General features: G+C 34.2%; 3 protein-coding genes across 13 annotated transcripts in view; all 3 read left to right on the forward strand.

Moving 5' to 3' along the window:
• The window catches only part of LOC126871948 (proton-coupled amino acid transporter 1-like), a 53,071-nt gene extending 48,864 nt beyond the window's left edge, over nt 1-4,207 (forward strand). For 5 of the 6 annotated variants that reach the window (XM_050631373.1, XM_050631364.1, XM_050631379.1 and 2 more), the window contains one exon: nt 40-4,207. In XM_050631373.1, the coding sequence (XP_050487330.1) occupies nt 40-281 (242 nt within the window). In that variant the 3' untranslated portion in view covers nt 282-4,207. The remainder of the gene's footprint in view (nt 1-39) is intronic. The other variant, XM_050631390.1, reaches the window with a different exon arrangement.
• Nucleotides 4,208-4,344: 137 nt separating this feature from the next.
• On the forward strand, nt 4,345-12,650 carry LOC126871922 (uncharacterized). Of its 6 annotated transcripts, XM_050631294.1 has the most exons (12): nt 4,345-4,997; nt 5,054-5,251; nt 5,324-5,465; nt 6,230-6,453; nt 6,544-6,675; nt 7,725-7,807; nt 8,065-8,269; nt 8,453-8,594; nt 8,771-8,967; nt 9,494-9,675; nt 10,239-10,356; nt 11,044-11,795. In XM_050631294.1, exons 1-12 carry the CDS (start codon nt 4,977-4,979, stop codon nt 11,044-11,046), a joined length of 1,647 nt encoding a protein of 548 aa, XP_050487251.1. In that variant the 5' UTR covers nt 4,345-4,976; the 3' UTR covers nt 11,047-11,795. The 6 variants fall into 6 exon arrangements, 4 of the variants coding, with proteins under 4 accessions (XP_050487251.1, XP_050487260.1, XP_050487245.1 ...); XR_007691796.1 differs by lacking the exon at nt 9,494-9,675 and having other exon boundaries at nt 11,044-12,650; XR_007691795.1 differs by lacking the exons at nt 10,239-10,356; nt 11,044-11,795 and adding an exon at nt 9,170-9,431 and having other exon boundaries at nt 9,494-9,634.
• Nucleotides 12,651-12,673: 23 nt separating this feature from the next.
• On the forward strand, nt 12,674-24,334 carry LOC126871941 (uncharacterized). Its single transcript, XM_050631334.1, has 8 exons — nt 12,674-12,718; nt 12,823-12,951; nt 17,724-17,931; nt 20,288-20,766; nt 22,719-22,896; nt 23,039-23,260; nt 23,461-23,690; nt 23,962-24,334. Exons 1-8 carry the CDS (start codon nt 12,686-12,688, stop codon nt 24,121-24,123), a joined length of 1,641 nt encoding a protein of 546 aa, XP_050487291.1. The 5' UTR covers nt 12,674-12,685; the 3' UTR covers nt 24,124-24,334.
• The last annotated feature ends 423 nt before the right edge of the window (nt 24,335-24,757 follow it).

Consider the following 24,757-nt stretch of genomic DNA (forward strand, 5'->3'; position numbering starts at 1 on the left):
ATATTTAATACTAATTTCACCTGTTATATCTAATTACAGTTGTCCTAGCTGAAGCGATACCTCAACTGGGTCTGTTCATATCATTGGTCGGTGCAGTAAGCAGCACCGCCTTGGCACTCGTATTTCCACCAATCATCGAAATGGTTGTATGCTGGCAGAACGCATCACTGGGCTTGTTTACGATATCGAAAGATATCCTGATAGTACTAATCGGTCTACTCGGTTTCGTTACCGGGACATACGAAAGCATCACGTCGATCATTAAGGCGTTTAGCACGTAATTAGGCTAGTTCGTTGTATAAATCGTTGTTAATATACTTTTTACTTGTATGTATATATATACACGCGCGGTATTATCAGGATCATGACATCTACGCGATCATATAGGCAATGATTATTCATTTGGACAGAGCCGGTCTTTTCTTTCTTTCTTTTTCTTTTTTTAATTTTTTAGATTACTGTTAATGTTAATGTTAATGTTGTTTATTAGCCTACCACATTTCTGTCGAACGAATCGTATACGAATCTTTGCGCGTTACATTCACTATTGTTCGAATCCTTCGTTTAGCATAATTTTCGCGTTCCGCATTCAGAAAAGGGTACTTCGTTATCTGTGATCCGTCTCTAAATCGATAATGCGAATTTTTCTAGTTCCACGAACAGGGTAATAAATCTCGTGCCCTTGAGGGGATTACAATTACCAATTTCTACGTTCGCCGTACTGTTATCGATATTAGAATGGTGCTAATATCGAGTACAGCACGATTTCAGGCAAATAAAATAGTTTTCCATGGGGTAATTTTGCAAGAATTACTTGATTTTAAGGGGGAAGAAGTTTTTGAGAAATTGGTAATTGTGATCGAATTGTACATTGATATACAGTTGGTCATGAAAGTGGTTCGACCACCTTGAGACGACATATCGGTGAAAACAGAAATAATTCAAGATCTTTTTTCAACAACTATTTTTTATTTTCTCATACAGTAGTAATACACGGCCTCGTGATTCGAAAACAAAAATAGACCGTATAGCAATATATCGTATATTAAGAACTTAGTACGAAAGACGGAGCATCTTTCAAATACACTCGCAAAGTCTTACCATTTTAATTTTGACGATTAACGAATGATAAATATTTTAAAGTGGATCTCATTTCATAGATTGAAATTACGAGGGAAAATATTTCATGGATATATGTAAGAAAGATGTTCAAATTTTTCGATCTTAAAAATCTGCGCATAATTTATCAGTTAATGGCCATCGCATGAGTATATGCCGTCCTCATATTACCTATAATTGAATTATAACGAAAAGAAATAGATAAAAAGATTAATTTTTTAAATTAAACTTTACTGTTTATAAAATATCGATATTTTTGTGATCAATTGTATGTCGCGCGATACGTGTCTATAATATATCATCGCCTATGTTATGAATGATTAACAGTGTTAGTTGTTCGTGTCCTGAACAGGACGTAACCGTAGATTTATATATATGATAGATGTATAGATTATTCGAGTAGATACACGAATTTTCCTTAAAAAAAGAAAGGTGAAAACTGATTGTTACTGCGAACTCGCATAATATATATATATATGTATACATAACTCATGCGACAAGAAAGGAAAGCAATCAAAATGACGTACAAAACAGAGTGTTGGCCGATAGACGTTGAAAAGTGTATAATATTATAATGACAATGATCATACTCGACGATCGTGCAATGTGAAAAGACAATCGCGTGGATTTTATTCGAAAATGTAATTTCTCGTCGACGGAATATTGCGTGACTTTCAACTTTTAATTGGTATCGTTGGATCGTACGTAATAATTTCTATTAGATCATTTAATTTCTAAGTATTTAAGACTAAGAATTTGATATATAATACGCTACTGAATGTTATTATGCATGGTAATTTCTGTATCATTAATTTTCAATTCTTCGTCATTTTGTTACACCAAGAGGTCATTAATTATTTTATTCGAATTTACATTTCACGCAATAAAAGCGATTAATGATTTCTGTTATGTGGAATATAGGAGGTAAATTTTATTTTGTACTCCTTAGTTTTTGCGATGGAGTAGAAAATGCAACGTGAAATGCTCGAAATTTCTTTCTTACTTTGTATGGAACTAAATCGCCGCTTGCGAATCCAATAGTACAAGTTAAGAGTTAAAAGTTCGATTGAATTTTGTTCGAACGTATCGATTGTGATTTTTTGTATTATAGTTACGTGGATGGAACTGTATCAAATCTGTGATATAGTGATCAGCGTTTTAAATACGAAACAGCGAAACGAATATATTTTTTAAATATATTGTACGATTTAATCAGAGAAAACAAATTTGTATTAAATATTTAGATCATCAACATCATCACGCTGAGTCATATTGGTCATTTTGTACTACGCTATCGATGGTCTTGGCACTGATAAATTTTTTTACGATTTCTACACATTGTGATTGTCATAAATGATTATTGTTAAAAAAATTGTTTGTAAGATGATAATTCTTGTGCTATAGTTGTTATAAAGCGTAAATTTCTTTTCTCTCGCGACGACTGGAGATTCTTCGAACAAATGTATTTGAAGACCACCAGGCAAAGACATGATAAACCACGTTTTCCACTTTTCGTGGAACAATAATTTAAGATTCGACACTCTTCTTATTTGAATAACACTATGCTGTTAAATATTTAAAAAATAACGACCCGTAGAATATAGAATATATCGTAACGTTAGTTACGTCATTGTTCTTTTACGGAAAAACAAATTCTATATCTTATGAAAAGCTTTGTAGCTGTCGCTTATTAATATCGTTATATCTTTCGATCTGACAGATTTTTCTTTTCTTCAGCTACCACATTGACGTATTCTCCCTCGCATTAAAATAAAAAATGTACAAATATGAGCTTACCATGTTTTTATACAGTGGTCTTCATTTGTAATAATGGTAACGTCGACTAAATGTATATTTTATTTATTCGCATATCGCGGTATGATCGATAATTATAAAGGAGAATGGTAAAGGAAACAATGAGAAATTGTACATTGTTCGACAATGTTGTTGTTGTTGTACAGTGTCATCGATCGACAAACTTTACTTTAATACCTTTTTATATGTGTATAGATATATAGATACAAAAAACAAAACATGATAAATTAAACAAAGATAAGAGAAGAATAATGAAAAAAAAGTATGCGGAAAATCAAGTCGAAACAGTATAAAACTTCGATACCTGTGTTTTCAGAAATATACAGAACGATTTTTCTAGTACACGAGCCTCGAGAAAGCAAGCTTACTAACACAGTTCCATTTTATTTTGCACAACTTGCCAATGAGTAGGGAGAAACCAGTTGAATTAATTAAGAACGCGGTACTCTTCAAAAAACAAATAACTAAATACAAAAAATTCACTTTTCTATTCGTTTTATCGCATTTAGAGATAGCGAGATATTAGTGAGATACTAATGAGATATCAGTAAAAAAGTGAAAGATAGTAGTGTTCCTTGTGAAAAAATTAAACATACCGAGTATCATCGTTAAAAATAATATTTTGCAGCAATTTATTGATCAATAATTTTTACAGTAACTTGCGTCTGATGTTTGACGATGGATTTGTCCAGAATTTTTCCTTAGGACGCATTGTAGCGTAATAGTATTAGCTTATTCGCTGCCAGGCAAATTTAAAGCGTCTTGCCCTAGACGCCAAGATTTTCTTTTAAAGAAAACATGAAATTTCACAAAATCTAGTAATATTCAATTGCAGATACGGTAATAAAACGGCGTTTATAGTAATTTACAAACAAAAAAATACCCTATGAGATAACTGATAGTTGGCAATCTTGGTACATACGCTTACCACGAGATATCTCTTAGTCGGCAGTGAATGGGTTAACCATTTTTAAGGCGATTCAAAGTCATCGAACGACGCAGCGAGAGCGATATGTATTGCCCTGCCTCGGAGTACAAATTCTTTCTCAGGAATAGTTTATACGTACAGATACTTTTGTTACGTGTCCTGTTTTTTTCCTTTTCTTTTTTTCTTTTTCTAAGATGTTAGAGGTGTAAAGTGATTAACTTTTCTTTGAAGGGAGGCTGATGAATGAGAGTTAATAAACGTGCGAGACAAAACGTGTTGTCTGTTCATGTACCACTGTGTTGGTCGATTAACGAATCGTTGACAAATAAAGTCGTTCGAAATTGATTTACCGAATGTCGATTGGCCTCCGTGGATCTTTTTCGTTATTATTTAAATAATCATCAGAGGTATATTTTTACTGATTCTTTGAAAAACAACTTAAATTTTCGAGTTATTCGAATCGTTGAATTATCTGTTGCAAGAAACGTGATTCAAGTTTTCGAGTATTGATTATTTCTAGGAAATATCGATCGGTCGCGTGAATCTCCTTTTTGTTTTTCACGATCGTTGAAGATTTATTTTTGAATTATTTTTTGAGAAGAAAAACAAAAGTTTGCGAGTAACATCCTACTTTAAATTTGGCTCCAGCCTTGGAATATCGACTATTTCTACTGAATATCGATTATTCATGAGTATTCCCTTGTATCTTGTGCTTTATATATCAGAGGATATTTTGAAATTATCTTTAAGAAGGAGAACAGGAGACTACGAGTATTATCCTGCTTCGAAATTAATTTAAACTTTGGGATATTGATTGTTTCTACTAAATGTTCATTGACTACGTGTATTTTTTTACTTGGTAATGGAACGATCATAGGAAACATCTTTGAACTATTTCCTAAAGAAGGAACGTCAGAGTATAAAACTAATAACTTGCTTGAAGTTTGATTCAAGCCTTTGGAATGGCTTAGATCGAATTATTCGTTGAAACGTCCTGAACTTATCGGTAAAGCTCCTTCGCGTTCTGAAGTCCGACGAAACATTTCGTCGATCTGAGACAGAAAAGAGATACTGGTTTATTCAATTAAAGATAAGTAACTGTCGTTTTTCAGCAATGGATTGCAGCGAGGAAGAGGTATAATCTTACTTTTACGTGTTCAATTTTCACTTACTCGACGTTGCTTCTTTTAGTTGACGAAAATCAATGTCTTCCGATTAAACATTCTCATTCCACTGATGGAGATCTTGGACGTGTACGCGTCGTTTAAAGAAGAATTAAGTCCAGATGAGTTTTGCATTCGTTTGTTTGTTAACGAAGGCTCGAGAGAAAAATGCAAACCACATCACGATCCTGTTATGGAACGTTTCAAGAATATCGAAGAATTTAAGGTTATAATTTAAAGAAATCTGTTTACCAAAATCACTCACGGAACAAGTATATAAATATGTTGGATTTTTAAGGCTTTGTCAGTTTCGTTGCAAAATGTAATCATCGATTTATTCATGAATATCGTTCGTTACACGGTTTTCTTGGACTCAATAAGTAAAGATTATCTGGATAAACAGAACTGTCGCAATTACAACGATTTGTCTCAGACCATAGGTAAGCTACGAAGGTTCGTAATGAAATAATCAGAGAATAACTATTTCCATAATGCTTTATGGAAAATAAAATGAATGAATTCTTTGGGTAGTCCATATTTTAATTTTTACCAATTGCCTTCCTCTATTCATGTTTCCGTGAGTTCGATCACGTCGAATTTTTTCAAATATTCTCACACCTCCTTGTCCTTACTTATTAGCCCTGCTACATTCCAGAAGCACATTTTCATCCCCTTTGTAGTCCCCCCTCTTTTCCCTTTTTTCATTTTTCTTCCCCTCTCTTTCTTTCCTCCTCCAGCCTCTCTTCATTTTCGTTCTACCTGTACCATCTGTTTTCTATTTTTAGTTTCTTATATCCTATCTTTACATATTCGCCCTTTTTCCTTCTTATTCTGGCTACCCTTCTCATGTGTTGCTGTACCTCCCTTTCTTTTCTTGTCAGATCGTCGTCTATGTATACCCCCTTTTCCAGTTTTCTTTTCTCCTTCATTATCCTTATTTTTTCCTCCATTGATTTCATCGTCGCCGCTATTATTGCGTTCTTTTCCCCCACCCTTATCATATGTGTTCTTTCTACTTTTGATTTTTTCGCTTATGAACTCCTTTACTGTCTCTTCAAATAAAATGAATGACATTCAATTTATGTTAAATATATATGCAACGAATATCACAAATATATTTCTTTCTTCGGAAGATGAGTCTATCTATCTATTTTGATTAATAAAGCTATTATCTTAGAATTTAGTTAAGAATTTCATTTTTCAGTGTTTGTGTACATCTTATCATACAGAATATGCAGCTTGTTTTTCGAAGATTCGATCGATTGCTTCGTTCGCTTTAAAGTAAAGAAAATGTTGTCCCTCGTTGTATATCTTCTTCGCACGGAAACTCCCAATCTTTTCCATGAGAAGGGTTGCTTGACGTTCGAGGAAGATTTCGTGGAGGGAAACCTGGTTCTGCCATTTTTAGAGGCAACGCCGTGTTTAGAGGTTCGTTCTACCGTTTTTTACAGCGGTTCTGTTGGACATAATGGATAACGAGTTTCGTTCTAATTAACTTGTTGTTTAATCGATCTGAAGAAACTACAGCAGCAGTTAAAGCAGCACATACGAAATACAAAGATTCCTAAAAAGGAATCGACTACTCCTGTGTTTATGAACGTTTTAAATCGACCAAGAACCGGTTTGAAAGTGCCACCCGGTACACCTGAAGTGAGTAACTTAGTTACAACTTGAGACGCGATTAATGTTTATTTGCAAAGTATATTTAATTTATCAATTTTTAGGTTAGTTAGGTACCGCGATTGGAGCTTTTTCTTATTAAAGATTGTCCGTTTAACAACTGACGGCACCATTTTGAAATTTCCCGCCATCTATTTAACTCGCCGATTAATCGCGCGACTTTCAATTTTCCTTTATTCACCTTCGATAAAAATCAAGTCGACCTAAATTGCTTTTCCAAATAACTGTGATTCGTCTTTGAATTGAGATCGGATGACATCGCTTAAGATTTCTAAACAATTTCCAATACCTTTTTAACGATCTATGCGTAATAGTCTTTACCGCTCATTATGAAGTAGCAAGTAGTGGCCTTCGATTGACCTTCAGCGCCAGCTAGGTGGCTTTCAACGACCTTCAAACGGTTTTTTTTTTACAAAAAGATCGCGAGAATTCTCGATAAGACTTGCAAAAGGTATTCCTATCGTTCTTAAAAAATTTCTAAAATTTTCATAAAATTTCTTTTCGTATAGGTATGGAGAAGTTAATAAAATTAAATGTACTTTATACTTATAAGTTAAAGACGTTGAATTAAGGTTTCCTCTTTTGAAGACTCATATCCCGGATAGGACCTGTCGTCGATGAAGTTCACGCGTCAAATTCCAAAGACGAATTACCTTAAACCGTCAACGGAGAGAAAATTGGAGCTTTTGAGCGCAACTAACAGGATAAATGCTATGAGATTGTTGAAGGACGCGAACGAGAATGCACCAAGTTGCTTCTATCGGCGTAAAGATTCAGACAACTCGGTAGAGAAAGAGAAACCAAAGGCAACTTTCGTGGGAAGATCGGTTCCGAAATTTAAGGTGCAGAAAACGCTGGCGCGATCTGCTGTCTATGCAAATTTTATCATTTTTTTATAACTTTCTTTACATTTCTCATTTATTTGAATCGATTTGAAATCAAACTTCTGTTACATCTTTCTTGTATCTGAAAGTTGATCACGGCTGTTTATAAATTATCGTAGAATTTATTAATTATAGCCAGTCGAGGTAAAACAGACAGCAGCTTCGACATTAAGAGAGTGCGCGCGTGTGATCAACATGGAAGAGAAAGAAATAAAAAGGTACTGTCAATAAGACAAATTAATTTTAATTTGACATACTAAGTAATTAATTCAAGTATGAATATTACGAAATAAATTATTTCTGTATCTCACTGTTTTATCGGTTAAATGTAATAAAAAGGAAATATTAACTCTTATATATATATATACATAGTTCCATGAAGATAGAAAAGAGCGATTTAATTGCGTTATCTTCTCTCCTCGTTTTCAAATATTTCCTAATTATATTTCCTCTTGGAATCCTAATGAAATTGTAGATTGAAAGCATTAGCCGAAGGAGGTACCGATCCAGCTTCGATACTGAAATTCCAAGAAGAAAGGCGTCAGCAACAAAAAGAGGAAGAATTATTAAAGATACAAGAGAAACATCTATTGGCTTTGCTAAGCCGTGAGAATGCTTTCATTGCGAAACAATCGCTGTTGAACGATGTGAAAGCGCACGCAGAAAGCGTTCGAAAGGAGGTATGCGCTTGATAGAAGATATGTATTTTACCGAATGATTACAGACGATCTTAATATTCCTGTGTAAGATAGTGAAAGGAATGACGATATCAGACGTAAAAGTTTCTATCAACGATCGATCTCCTTTACGTAAATATTTTAATGGATATGAATTTTTCTTTTTTCGTCACTTTGTTCTTAAAGAAGCAAGAACTTTACGACAAGTTGGAGAAATGGAGAGAGAATCACAACAGGGAGATGATGGAAATCGTTGTAAAGTGCCGCGAAGTCGAACAAGCCTCTCGTGAAGCTTTCAATGCCATGGTCGACGAGAAAAGGCAGAAAGGTAAAAAATTCAAGGTATTACAGCTAGGATAAACCTTGGCTTATTCCTTTATCGTAAATGAAGTACTCTGACCCGTTTCTAATTTCCTCTATAACGAATATTAATAAAAATACGTCTTCATTAAAAATATTTCCTTAAGGAAAAATTAATAAAATGGTAATTTTTCGAACTATCAGCCGCAGAGGTGACCGAAGAATCGCGGCAATTGAAAGCCCAGTTGGTCAAGCAGAGAGAGGAAGAAACTGGCAGGAAAATTAAATTGATCCAAAAAATTAAGACGCTTCAATCTTTACGGGCATTGCCATCGATCAAGGATTTCGATCCAACAGAATCAAGCGGTCTTGGTCTTCTTTGTGAAATGTCCTTGGCGGAGGTTCGTAGCATTTCTATTAAACGATTAATAATTAACGATTAGCTTATCGTGCCTCAAGTGTTCCTCCCTTTAGTCAATTATTATCCTCTATTTATTTGAATTAGAGATCGGTTGAAATTAGGAAAAACCGTGTACGTCGTCTTTCTGTGGTTCGTTCACGTTTAAGAGCGCCTATGTGATTAAAGTCACCTAGTTCTTACAGAGATACGAGAAAAACAATAAACAACGTTAGAGTAGAGTTGAAAGAGTTGATCGAGACATCGGAGGGTAGAGTTGAGAGAATTGATCGAGTTGTCAGAGAGAGAGAGAGAGAGAGAGAGAGTGTGTTAAAGACGAGAGTTGCCAAATAACTAAAATAAAGTTATTTGAGATAGATACGAGTATCGCATTTAGTTTCAGTTAAACAAACATCGTTTTCTGTCCAATTAACACCTGTATATTCAATTCATTATTAATAAATTAGAGTAAGTAAATCAAAGTAAGTAATCGGGGAAAAATTGATATCTTAATTTCCACGATACTACAGTTGAAAGAGAGATTATTTTGGACCAAGATGAAATTGGACGAGGAAACAAAGGAGAGAAAATCTGTTATTTATCGAGAACGCGAAAGGCAGAAAAACTTGATCAACGAAACGAGAAAAGCGCTCGAAGAATATAAAGCGAGCAAGTTAGTTGTAAAACTATTACATATCGCTAATTATTTGCGGTAAGTTAATTGTAGTAAAAATATGGAAGAATTACTAACATTTATGTAGTTTATTGACAACAAAAACGGTATGTAAAGTGAAAGAAGTGAGCTTTAAAAACGAGGAAAAAGAAATTAATTTCCTTCTTATTTATATTTTATTGATAAAAGAAATGATACAAAATGTAACACAGGAGAGTGATTTTTTTTTCTTTTTTTTTTTTTTTTGAATTCAATGTGTTACGGCGCGTGACATAGTCCGTGCGTAGAGAGTCACCGGACGTAACACAATGTTTCTCATATTAGAACCGAAGCAATACGTAAATATCCCATAAACGTAATAGTCTTGCTTAACAATTAATTTGAAATTCTGAAAATGTAAAAAATTGAAGGGTTCGCAAACAATAAAATGAAATATTGCGTTAACACGCCTTTCATCTTTAATGCGACAAGGTGCAGCTTTAGAAAAATGATAGGCGAGAACACGTTTAAATTTATTTTAGTAAAGCTACAGTCATCGTAGCAAAACGATCCTAAGAGGGAAAAGAATTCATTTGTAAGAGCAATTATTTGCCAATTTTCAGGCGTGCTGTTTTTCCGGCTAAATCACGGCAACGATTACAGCCTGTTAGCTCACCAGAGATCGACGCGTTGCGAAAGAAACTGGAAGAACAGAAATCACTAAGGTCACAGAAAGGAACGGTATCTATTTCGAAATAAACGAATTAAAGAGTTTATTCGTTCAGATAGAACGTTTCAATTGCGATAAATTATTTAGATTTATTATCTATTTATCTATTAATTCCGTGATCACTGTGTGATAGTACGATAAAGCAGAAATGTTTTCTAAAATTAATAGCGTATTAATAACGAATATTGCGAAGCAAATGTTTAATGATAAAGCCTGTTTGCGAATTTATAATTAAAAATTCACAAGTCATTTTTGAGAGATCATTTTTGAAAATAAATCAAGATAAGATAAATAAATAAAAGTGATATGAATTTAAATACTAATATTTAACTCTGACTCCTGCTGATAGAGATTAAAATGGAAAATTACCCAAATATTATATAACAACTGCAGAGTAATGTTTAGAAGGCAACAATTGCGTAGCATAAACGTCGACAGAAACGTTTATGCTATCCATTTATATATATATCACTTTTTAGAAATTTCACAATATGAATATTAAGGAAGGCTTAATTGATTTATTCCACTATCTTGGTAAAATTGCAGACACGTTTTTCTTTCTATCTTTCGCTGTAAATTCTACGATGTAATATAAGAACGCAGATTAAATCGTTTGAATAGATAGATTTACAATTATCTTTCATGTAGTATAGTATATTTAGTATTTCACAAATGATACGAAATTTCATACTTTTCAGTAAGATGGTACCTCTAATAATATGACACGAACTGAAAAAAGAACAATTGTTATAAGATAGAAACTCATCGTGTTTATTATCTTGCACAACTCAGCTTGAAATAAACCAATATTACGATGTCTTGTTACGATACGATAATCAACGTTACAAATCAGCCGATTCCCTATTTCCGTTAAGATAATAGAGGTGATTGAAATTATTATAACACTGAGTTAACAGATCAAAAATACGCTTTATTTACAACGACTTGAAAAACTTAAGTGTTTACACGTGGTGCGTGTAGACGTGTTCTCGACGAAGAGAAGTTAAGATGTCAACTGATCGAAGATAGACTAGTAACAGTTTCGGTAACAGTGATGATAAAGAAGAAAACTACTGATGGGTGTGTCTAGACGGGACTATCGGATTCCTTGATAACAATCTTGATTAGGAAAGAAAGGGCAACAGTCGTCGTTGCTAATCTGACGAGAAAGAGATTGGCGAGTAAGGATGGGTCCTGGTCGTCCCCAATCAAAGTCGCTCGTGGATGGCATTGTACATTGGAAAAACTCCTTTTCTCGTGTTTCCTCGGAATGAATAACAATCCTAAGGAACGCTTCAACTTAAAACATACTTTTTATCTTATGCATAAACGATTAATTTATAATATGCTTGATGCAAAGTATTCTTTCAACAATATCAATCGTATGTAAGTCGTTCTGTTAGAAAAATGTACCAAATGTCCAGCTGACATTGTAAAGTACAAATTAAATGATAAAAAAGAAGTTGTAAGTATTGTAAGGTACAAATTGTAAAGTACAAATTAAATGATAAAAAAGAAGTCGTCCCAGATTCCTCGAGCCAAACCTTGTTGATACGTTCTATAAGTGAAGGCAAAATAAAAATATCATAAAAAGACACATATACCATTGGAAATATCGATAAAGAGATATAGCAGGCAATCGATATAGGAAATACAGATTACGATGCAACGTGAGAGTCTATGATACAGGAGATGAATAGATTGAAAACATTTACATTTTTTCCAAGACTAGAAATTGAAGAGATACGGCAAGAGATTGAATCTGCTACTTTTTGAAGTTCTCGCTTATTACTCGTTTGAATTGAACCTACCTCGCTGAAGATAACGGTACCCAGTCTCGCTGGTAACTTATAAAAATACAAAAATATTAAACAAAAGAGAGAAATGTGAAATGCTTTCTATACACACAGATAGAAGGAATGTGAGCAAGCAATAAGAACGTATAGATACGAGACGGAAAACATAGAAAATTGTCATTACGTAATCAAGAACATACACGAATTTCAAATTCAAAATACAAGTCATTAACAAAGGTATTATTAAGATTACAGGAGACCAATCATAGGCAGGCTAATCATAAACTACAACCGTAAGCGAGTTTCAGTGTGTGTAAAGCCCGTCGAGGGGGGGCTTGCACATAAAGAAAAAGCCTGTCATCGTAGGATTTTTATCTAGTCGCTGGACGATCACCGTCAGATGTATCTGTTCCGTTGCATCGATCCATAAATCTATAAATAAAGTTGTTCGATAATATTATAAGAAAAATTTTGTTATTTGAGAAAACTACTTATTTTCTTCTAAAAAGAATCGTTTCGTGTGATTTCTCTAACAATCGTCAATATGGTCGTCAGTGAAGAACCAGCAAACAATAACGTAAGACGTTTGGCGAATACAATTCGCAAGTATTATTTGCTTCGTTTTAACGTAACATAGAAGATACTAACATTATGATACATTCGTCGCATTATTGTTGTTAGACCGAGCCACCGTTCAGAGTCGAAAACAAAGTAATGAAGGGAAAAGTGATATCGCTCGATAGTCAATATACCAGTGTTGGCGAATTGTTGTTTGACAGTTTGAAGAATAATCCGGATATTATTGGTCAGGTACGTATCGATGAATTTTACCTTGTACGATTAAGGAAAAATAAACGACGATAAACCGATTTCTGGTATTGTTCGTTTAGTCGATTGGTAGTTGTGCAATCGTTCTGTCATCTACTATGTAGACCGATGAATTACTTTGGTCTAATTGGTCACGCAACTTGGCTTGGAAACTCTTACCGTATCGGTGTCCTGTTCTTGAAACAGTTACGAAGGGTCTTTTATTAACTGTCACGAAGAACTTAAATGTTTCGGAACTGACATAGAATTTAAAAAAATTATTATATAATGTAGAATCGACAGCTGATACAAGAAGCGTAATTGGGATAGTTATAGTCTGCGATTTAGTTTTTTCATAATTGTTTCTGTTGGAGCTTTTATATAGCAGCTTGAAATAAATATTTTCGATAAGACATCACGACGCTCAAAGAATTTTGCGGGCTCGATACAATCCATGTGGCTCGTTGCAGAGCACAAAGACTTTGCCTTCATTTAAATACTTTCTGTGTTTTTTGGTCATGGCTGAAGCTCTGAACACGACAGAATATAGAGAGGAATTTCGTCAGGCAAAATTAAACGATGTTAAATTTCGAACGACGTATGACCTAGGTGTTCGCTTGGAAAGTAGTGACGTTTTGAAAATTTAAAATCACCTTCGTTTTTTTTCAACAGAACTATACATATACATATGTATCTAGAATCAAGTAAATGCAAACGATAAAAGTCAATTCGCGAGACACATTTGCGAATGTGTGCGAGGAAAACGTTTTGTTTCTATAAACGAATGATATTCCGTTCAATGCATCGCACGAATGATATTTTGTTAATTTTAACATTGATAAACATATCGTATGAAAGATAAGAGAGTACAAGAAAGCATTTTTAGAGTTATGTTTCTCTTGCCTTTCGTAGGCCCAGTTCGATGAGATTAGAATCGAGATATCTTTCAAACTAAATATTTTCACATACAGATATCCTAGTACTTTTGCGTAAGGAATAAAAGAATCCATGGATCGTTGCATAAAAAAAGTTTCACAAGTCTATTTTAAAAGAGTAGAGACAGCCTTAAAATCTTGAAAATATTGTCACTTCTAAAACGGATATATGTAATGCAACGGAGTCTTGGTTATGCCAATCCGGATTAACCGAATCGTATTATCCAAGATGCTTTGAACTTTACGATAATTTCATGTTTTTCGACAGTTTAATCATAAAGCATAAAATATCAATTATTATGTTAAAATATTTTTTTTTATGATTCTATCGCGTGATTTATTAACACGCACGGACTTTTATTATTCGAGTCTTCGATTATCTGATATAAGTTCGGTTGACGTCACGCCGTATAATAATCAAGACTCTGCTATTATACCGGATCATGTACCATTCGAAAGTATTTAATTTTGCCTAAAAGAATTGTTTTCTATCTCCTACCAATTCGGACCTATTGCCTAGTCATTTATTGTCCTAGTTACGTAGGATAGCCTACATAGCCCAAGCAACGATAGCGCTATCTATTATGTACGTCAAACATTAAAAATCAGATAGATGGTTTCTCACTGCTATTGTTTACAATATGATTTGTTTCCACTCTCAACTAGGAAGCAATGTATTATTACGAAACGAGATTAGCGAGGCTATAGAAGAAAGTTGAAAGATCGTGTGTGCGTTTCACGTACTCATCATTGACACGATTCAAGTCTCTATGCTTTGTACGTTTTATAAGTAAACAATAAATGCACAACATTTTTTGTTTTATATTATTTTATGGAATTACCTATGATCCATTTCGTTCTATTACTAGTGTTTCGTTTTATTTCTTAGTAATTACATACATTTTCTAGTAATAGAACAAAAACGATCATACATGATTCAATGAAATAATATAAAACACAAAATGTTGTACATCTGTCATTTCTTTATCGAACGGAAGAAACTTTTGGGACAACCCAATATAAAAGTTGGGAACAATGTTCAGCAGCATATATAATACTCGTTAAAACAAGCAGAGGAAGCCTGAATAAACTTGATTTTAAAATCCAATTTTAATTATACGAGGCGTTTTCATTAATAAGACGTTATCGTACGAGTACACATACGCATATATTACAATGTGTTCATGTTCAATATATATTCCATACAGTTCAACGTACACTTCGGTATGCTTTCTCATAAAAGCATGCACAATGTATACACTGAAAGATTACACGCCACTTCTCTTATTTTTTGCTAAGAGCTTCCGATCTGTCGTATCAACTCACACACTTTTACACACATGTCTACTCGTGGGGGTAGACATCCGCATGTTATTTAGCAATAAAGTTAGAAAAATTTACCAAATGTCCAGCTGGACAAATTGTACAGCAGAAATTAAAAGAAAAGAAAAACCTTATATAAGTATACGTTACGCGTATTACAGACATTTTGAAATTTCATGAACACTGTTATTATGAGACTCGACTATCGCGATTGTAGTGGTCAAGCTTGAAACCAATCTAAAAACACATGTGCAAATGAGGTGATCGTTGGTGAAGGTGCCCACAAGAAATGCTCTTGATGTTCAACAATAAAGTTTATTAAACTATTAATAATTAACAACACATAACGATTAACGATTATTAACGTCAATAATCCGTTTCTCTAATTGTGTTTGCTTCGTTATGACGCTTAACCTTTCGCACTTCGCAGCTCGGGACAGAAAATGAATCATTGGTCGAAACCAAACAGATTCTTTTCTTTGTTGCCCCTCGATATCCCCACTACGTATGCTCCGTTGCCATGTGTGCATTCTTCGGAATATTCGGTGAAAGAACCGTAGGGGTATCGACGGCATATGTCGGTCTTACGCTTTGAAGGTATAGCGCTTTGTGTCTCGAAGCCGTTGGAAAGTTCCGTGGTCGAGTGCCGCTACACAAATTACAGGGTGCTTATTAATTGTCGAGCCTATAAGATTATCATCCCAACTTTACGACAGGAACAGCACGTCTGCTACTTTCGAGAATTTGGAATTTCACATATTGCTCGTTACAAAGTTTGTAACTCGGATCACGTCGACGACTCAGTTGGCAGTTTTAAGCGCTCGACGAGTCCTCTCGATAGCAAACCAAGTGTCATAAACATCGACCTCAAATTAGAACTCGACGAAAGACCACCGGATATGAGATCGCAAACGAGTTACGCTACACATCCTCCACATCCCACGCACATCACGCTTCGTAAATCAAATCGTACAATAACATCATACAGAAGCTTCAAGTCACGCTTCAAGCTTACTTCAACATCGCAATCATAGTAGAACTCCTCAAATAAACATTCGAAATCACAGTCGCAGTAGAATTCTTCGATGAATCCTCCATCATGGGCGTTAGTATCGTCCAAGGTTCGCGATCATAATCGAACAGTTACGATTTAACTGACCGCCATCTGGTTGAGAGATGGCGACATTAATGGAGAGTATTAAAAAGTTTTTTTCTATTTATTTAATTTGTACTTTACAATTTGTCCAGCTGGAGGTTTGATAAACTATATAAAAAAGTAACTATTTTTGGCGTTGCTTGGAATTTATATTGAAAAATTCATCGCAGAAGATTTAAGAATGTCCCCCAAGGAACAGAAAGTATCACTTCGCGAGAAACGATGAGAAAGATTTAAAAAATGAAGCCACGCGTGTGAGTAGGATAGCGATCGAAGTCACCTAATTCGTTGTATTTCATCTTCTTTTTTCTGCGATATTGAACAATTTTCGAAATAATTAATGAAAAAGTCAACTGATTAATGGGTTGGATTTTGGAATCAAGCAAGATCGAAGTGCGATAGAATTATTCACGTGGAAACAAGAAACAGCAACGCGTTCACCGTTCTTCGTCCGAAGATGAATATTTATAGCAATCAAAATTCAATGATTTAGTATCATTCCGTTTAAAAATATATTTATGTATATTTAGATGTATATTTGAAGCAATTATTGGAATGTAAGTAGCAGGGAAAATAAAATAAACAGATACCTATTATTATCGTAATTTCACAGTAGAAAGATAACTATGAATGTAAGATTGCTCATCTGTTTACTAAACATTTTATATGGGCGTTGGAATTCAATTCGCGATGAGAGATTCTTTCTATCGCATTGATTATCAGAAATATCAAATTGACGTGAAACCAAATAATAGCGTTTCGCTTCAAACGATATCATATTCTCGACATTCCAATAATTTCAAATATTTTGCATACGTATTGCTAGGCAGAAATGAAATCGGATTGAAAACTGTTCAAAGTGTTCGCGTTGTTGATCGTCGTTCGTACATAGTACGTGGTATATAAAATGATATTTGTATTAATTTATCTATGTACTCTTATTGATAGAAATTTATAGATTGCAGATCTTTAAGATTTATCAATTAAAGATCTTTATTAATTTTAAAGATCTGTAATCGTACGAAGTACAAAGATATCCTATCACATAACATAAAATTATAAAAAAGAACGTCTATTTCCTGCAACGTAGAATTTGTCGATTCGCTGATAATATTAATATCGTTATTGTTAGTTCACAAATTATCGTGCAAAAGAATTCTAGAGTACGACTTTCGGATATATGGCTCTCTATCATTTTTCATAGAATTTTATATTTTATAATTTTTTATATTTTTTTTAATCAATAATTTACTCCGCCAAGCTACACGATCCAACCCTTCTCTACATCAGCTTTCCCCAACTTTCACCCTTAAAGGCGCTAATTTAGATCACTGTTCTCGTTAATCAAACGAATTTTTCAGGTAGACGCGATGTCAGGAGTCGAAGATACTTTTGGGGATATCGCGGATCGTACGATAAAATGTGCACTGTGGCTGCAAAGGCACGGGGTGGGAAAAGGTGACATCGTCGCAATTTCTTCGCATAATCATCTGGATTCCATAGTTCCTTACGTTGCTGCGCTCTATCTCGGTGCTATTGTCAATGCATGGGACTACGCGATGAACATTCGTAAGTTTTGAAAATTACAAGAATTCACCTAATGGGTCTGGCGTGGATATCATCCGATCGAGTGTCGTTACAATTACGACAAAATATTTTTACACGATCTTCCTTCCTTCGATTCTTATCAGGATTTTATACGCGTATATAACGTATGCACGATAAGACAAGAACGTTTAATTTTTGTGTAATATCGTTAACGATATCTAAGTTTTCGTAGAAAACTCGCTCTTATCGTGTTTGTATGTAACTAACACCTGCATTCGAAACATGTTTTATGCATGATTTGTATTCTGTATTGTTCGTTATTCTAAGTAGATGTTTGACAAGTTTTGAACATAAATGAATATAAATGAGAAATTATTAAGTATGCACCATGTCCTTCGCAGAAGTTGAAAATCGGTTTTATGACACTGCTGAAAAGAAAGTATTCCTTTAAATAACGTAACGACCTAAAAGTAAGGCAAGTAATTGGAATTTCTTTTGGAAACGAAATTGTCGTCATAATTCTTGGATACAATATTTACATATATATTTATATATATATATATATATATATATATATATATATATATATATAAAGATACTTTTATAGATATTTCAATAAGCTGTCTTTTAATGCGAATTTCTAATGCTGGACTTATAACAATTTTACGAACTTTGGTCATAGCCAATAAAATAGAAGTCATGCTGTTATTCATTGCAAATGAAAAATTACACTAACATGCGGAGAGGATGTATGGAATCAACGATACTTCAAGGCAAAAAATGCATGTCCGTAATAAATATGGATTTACCTGACTAAGACATTTCCTGAAACTGATAGAAGAAACACTATAATAACGACTAGCCACTCGAGCTATTATGCAAGCAGATGACAGATCATACGTATATACTTTACATGTATTATACGTATAGCTTACAGTAAATGTACTATCGTTACTTTACTATAGTCGAATTATAAGTCGAATTTCCTATTTTTCACAAGGTAATAATTTTTAAAATTAGTACGTTGTTAGCCAATCTTGTGTTACCAAAATTGCCTTTTTATTTGATGTTACAATCAATCGTAACCTACATGCCATAACCTATATGCTTATGTGCATACATATATATAAGGTTCAATTCTAGGATAATTCAGGGATCGATTCTGAAAATCTGAAAATCGAGTTTACTGTGAAAATACTTAAATGAAATACAGAAGTAAACGACAATTAATAACAGTACTAATTAAATAAACAACAACCAATTAATAACAAGTTCTGTGCAATGTCTACCTGAAAATCGAGAATCGATTTACGACGTCCTGAGCTATCGATCTTTCTCCGTCAGTCTTCGATGTTTTAAATAATTACTCTTTCTTCTGTGATCTCGTCTATCTCCGATGTTGATCTCTGTCCGTACGTTTGGGAAATGCGTGTCTCTCAAAATGGCTCCCCGTAAAACAAAGTAAGTCGCTCTGTCCGTGAAACAAAAGAAGTCGTGCGTCGAGAGACGGTCGTACAAACGTTCGTATTTGAACTCTTAGAGAGTTTACATATATATGTTATACGTATACCTATAACATACCTATATCCAGTATACATCTGCGGTATTTCTTTTTATTCTTTGGATTAAATTATTGACCGAATTTTTCGACTCTTGTAAATGCGAACAAATTCTTTAAAGCAATTTTTCCAAGCTTCTAAGTTATTTAATTCTCAGTCATTAGGAAGTTTCTACAAAACGCTGAATAAACGGTTTGTAGTACGATGACGTGCAGAATGGTATTAATTACGTTGGAACGTCGTACCAATCAAATAGCTATTAATCGTTTCTTAGAAAACATTGTGAGTTTGTCATCGCTGTTGCCAAAGCGTTCTAAGTCTATTTGGATCAGTCTCTTCTTTAATTAAAATATAAGCAACGTAAAAGATAAAAGACCAATAAAAATAAACTTGTACATTTTCCCGCGTACATTCGATCAACGTTCTCTTATGGAGCAGCTATTATATAAAAAAGTAGAAGAGGTTATACCAGGAGAACCCATTATCGATCAGAAGTCACATTGACCTAAAGATCTAAAGATTCGATTGTGACTTGTAGATAAATAAGCGTTTGCAATGTGCTTGAGGTAAATAAGTCGTGAAAGTAAGGCGTTCGTGTTTCGACAAATAGAGATATTAACGCAATACGATAAAATTGAGAAATTTACAAAAGCTTGCCGATCAGTTTGGTTTCCGAATATACTCTATTCATGTTTTCACTTTTTATTTAATAGCTGCATATCCGGTAAATACCTTTTTTTCATTTAACCGATTGCTTTGCATGTTAAAAAGATTACACGATTGCACACGATGACTAATCGATTATTACAACTTCGTAGAACTTGCACGTTACTTTCTCGCATTATCGCAACCGAAAGTGATCTTCGCGAATGAGAAATCGGTGGCGGTCATATCGGAGGCTGCGAAGATCGAGCTGTATCATCTGAAAATGGTCTGTTTCGGCTACTATCCTGGTACGACGCTGTTTTCCGAAACGCTGAAAGGGCATACCGAGTCGGCAGTGAAGAATTTTCGATGCAGAGAGATCAACGATCCCAGTTACACGGGTTTGATTCTTTTCTCGTCTGGAACAACGGGTATGCCGAAGGGCGTGCAGATTTCGCACAAGGCACTTCTAAATGCATTGGACACGAAGACAGGTTTCTCGCTCAATGCACACGTCACAATGTGGTTCAGTTCTTTGTACTGGATCAGTGGATCGGTACTTAGTCTTAAAAGCATCGTTTCTAGCACCAAGAAGATCATCGGGCCGGAGTTCGACGGGAAAGCTACCTGCGAAATTATCGAAAAGTTTAAGGTACGATAATACGTATTGATAGTTGAACATCGTTGATGTTCAAGCATCGATGATTAATCATCGTTCTACGTATCTTTTTATGACGATATTAACCAATTAATCGTTTTGTTTAGGTGTTGCTAATTATTTGGAAGTGCGAGTTCCTCACCGATTTCGATCACCTTAAAATATCTTGTCGAGGTCGTCGCTCTGAACAACTTTATCCTATACACCGTTTGATTTTAAATCCTCAGATATTCACATTTTTTTGTTACATTTGACTCATGAATATTCATTGTCACGTTCATTGTTCGTAAACAGCGCGAATAGTTTTCTAAGGAGGATCACGTTCCTATGATATAGCCTAATGTAAAGAAGGAGACAAATTAATGGGTTGTAAATCGTAGGAAACTGCACTCGGCAAATAAAGTATATATGAAAGAATTGTTCGGAATGATGACCTTGTTCAGATATTTCGGGATTGCCGTAATCGATCCTTCTACATAATCACTTTGATTTTGAACATGCCCAGATAAATATTAATAGAATATTAGTATATATGAAAGTAATATATAGTAAGAATAAAGTATATATGAAAGAGTTGTTCGGAATGATGACCTTGTTCAGATATTTCGGGATTGCCGTAATCGATTCTTCTACATAATCACTTTGATTTTGAACATGCCGAGATAAATATTAATAGAATATTAGTATATATGAAAGTAATATATAGTAAGAATAAAGTATATATGAAAGAGTTGTTCGGAATGATGACCTTGTTCAGATATTTCGGGATTGCCGTAATCGATTCTTCTACATAATCACTTTGATTTTGAACATGCCGAGATAAATATTAATAGAATATTAGTATATATGAAAGTAATATATAGTAAGAATAAAGTATATATGAAAGAGTTGTTCGGAATGATGACCTTGTTCAGATATTTCGGGATTGCCGTAATCGATCCTTCTACATAATCACTTTGATTTTGAACATGCCCAGATAAATATTAATAGAATATTAATAGAATAATATTAATAGAAAGGTATATTTTTATTATTTAACGCGCTTGTTTTTTTCAAACAACAAGCGGTAAAATAAATGATAATCGAATCTCAAATGCATAGTTTCTCTTCAAGCTTAATTTTTCTATCGTTCTATCGGTTTTGGAAAAATTTTGGGATACTTGTCAGTGTCTCTACGATAGTAAGTCGTTCAACGAGTCAGTCGTTTGTTAGTTTTCCGAGTGAAAATAGAAATTCGAACAAAAATGATCTCAACGAAGAAATTTCGCTCGATTTATCTACGATCCACTTTATTTACAAAGAATTAAGTTTATTTAGAATTTTATCGCATTTTAATCTACTTCGCTTGATTTTTGTGATCGTAAAATAGAAACACGGCGATATACAGGGTGGTTGGTAACTGGTGGTACAAGCGGAAAGGGGGTGATTCTAGGTGAAAAAAGAAGTCGAAAATATAGAATAAAAATTTTTCGTTCGAGGCTTTGTTTTCGAGAAAACCGACTTTGAATTTTCGCCCGGTACGCGTGCGGTACGTTATAACGGATCTCACTGTAGATCGTTGTCTCGATGGAAAAATTTAAAAAAAAAAGAGAAAAAAAGAATTAAAACAAAATTTTATTCTATATTTTCGACTTCTTTTTTCGCGTAGAATCACCCCTTTTCCGCTTTTAGTGAAAAAGTGTCTTCTCAGTTATTATATAAAAATCTATTAAAACTATCAATAGCTTTAGAAAATACGAATACTTGATATTTCATTTCCCTCACTGCCACAAGTCACATTATTGCCAACAAGACGATGGACAATCCCTCGTCGTCGTTGTTTCACATATTTGGGAAGCTAATGTATATGATACCTGCAGTGATTGAGCATAAAAGCTTCATCCGACCTTTATGTGAAAGCGCAACTCCAATTATTCTTCTTTATTCACTGATCATCATTTTTTCAGGTCACGTGGTTAATGCTGAGCACCAGTATGGCAAATCGGTTAGCCCGATACACTCATCTGCACGATTATGATCTCAGTAGTTTGAAAGTCCTTTTCACCGGTGGTGCTACGATGAAACAAGAATCTCAAGATTTATTACAGAATCACTTCCCGAATACGTTCGTTATGCAGGCGTATGGTAAGTAGAAAAGAAACTACACGAGAAACTGAAATTTTATACGATATCTACCTTCTCGTCTGAGATAAGGAGATTAAATGGTCGACTAACGCGTTGGTACACGGAATGGCGTAAGAATTAACTTATTCTTTTTTTCTTTTAGGTATGACAGAGCTTGGAGGCCTGTGTGCAGCACAATTACCGGGTACCACAAGCGGATCTTGTGGCGTGGTAAGTTCAAATTGCGAGGTGAAAGTCATAGATATTGCAACAGGAGAGGCACTTGGTCCAAATGAGCATGGCGAACTCTGCGCGAAAACGGCATCGATCATGACAGGATATTTAAAAAATCCCGAAGCTACCAAAAATACCATCGACAAGGATGGTAAATATCGCAATTTGCAATTGTTAATTTTATCATCGAAATTCTAAATAGGTCTAACCATTCTCTAGATAGTTTATTTGTGGTTTAAGATAAATGAAATGTTAGGAAAGTATGATAGTAACGCAAAGATTAAGATAATTAAGTAACGATAAAACATAAGGATGATTCGGTAATTTAATAGATTAACGTTCTATTTTTAGGATGGGTACACACGGGTGATTTAGCATATTATAACGAGAAGGGAGAAGTTTTCATCATGGACAGATTGAAGGAAGTTATGAAATACAGGGGACACCAAATAACGCCGACCGAAATCGAAAATGTTTTGCAATCTCATCCTGCAGTTTTAGAAGTGGCAGTGGTTGGTATACCTCATCCTACAGACGACGAACATCCTATTGCTTTCGTCAGCAAAATACCCAATAAGGAGGTACATACAGATAGATATATTGATTTACTATAATAAATAATTAAATTTGTAATTTATTATTACTTTTAACGTTGGTATATTAATGTACTAACTCTCTTAACTTAATCGGTATTGTTGGTAATTTGTAAATATACAAAGAGACCTTAAATCGAAGTGACATAATAAAACGACGATTAAATAGCATAATTTAATCTAAAGATAATATAAACCTAAGAAACGATCGCCGTTACTTTGTGTATGATATAGATACGATATATAATTTAATTTACAGGTTTCTGCGGAAGAATTGATAAAGATGGTAGCTAGTAACCTGATGGATAATTGTAAACTGCGTGGTGGCGTACGATTTCTACCAAGTCTTCCACATACACACTCAGGAAAGATCTCGAAGAAAGAATTGAAAGCTATAGCAAGAACAATTGTAATTCATTAAATTACCGCTAGACGACGGATTGCGTAGACAACGGTTAGCGTGTATTCGCAAATTTCCTAAAACGATTATGACGATTATAACGAAATGATATGACGAAGATGAACTTAAAACAGTACAAATAGAATATCTTTTACTTGAACAATGTAAGATATATAGCAGTTAATATGTTTTCTTGATGATTAACGACGGAAGAATAAAATAATTCCAAAAATTTTCTTTTCAATCTATGTCTGTAGTAGCATACAATATAGCATATAACGTATAGCATATAATAAGTAATATTGTAGTTGTAAGCGTAATAAGCAACACCGTGATTTTTCGTTAAGAAAGAGAAAGAATAAAATTGTACAGGATGTAACGCGTACGAGGTGGGAAGTTGTATTGCTTTCGCGAACAGTGGCATAAGTGGCTTATCTTGCGTTGAAGTCAGCCTCGTGACATCGTTCAGATGACTCCCGAAGATTTCTTTACAAAATTTTAAGAAGCTTCTCTCCTCCAAGAGTTTATATTCGTTGTGCTACTATCAATGCTACACAGCGATATGTAAGCGATATGTCATTAGCATATAAATACCAGCAAGAGCGATAACCTGCTGTTACCCTGGTCTACTTTTCGATAATGGATCAAGACACTG

Source organism: Bombus huntii, chromosome 1 (genome assembly GCF_024542735.1).
Source record: "Bombus huntii isolate Logan2020A chromosome 1, iyBomHunt1.1, whole genome shotgun sequence".
NCBI lineage: Eukaryota > Metazoa > Arthropoda > Insecta > Hymenoptera > Apidae > Bombus > Bombus huntii.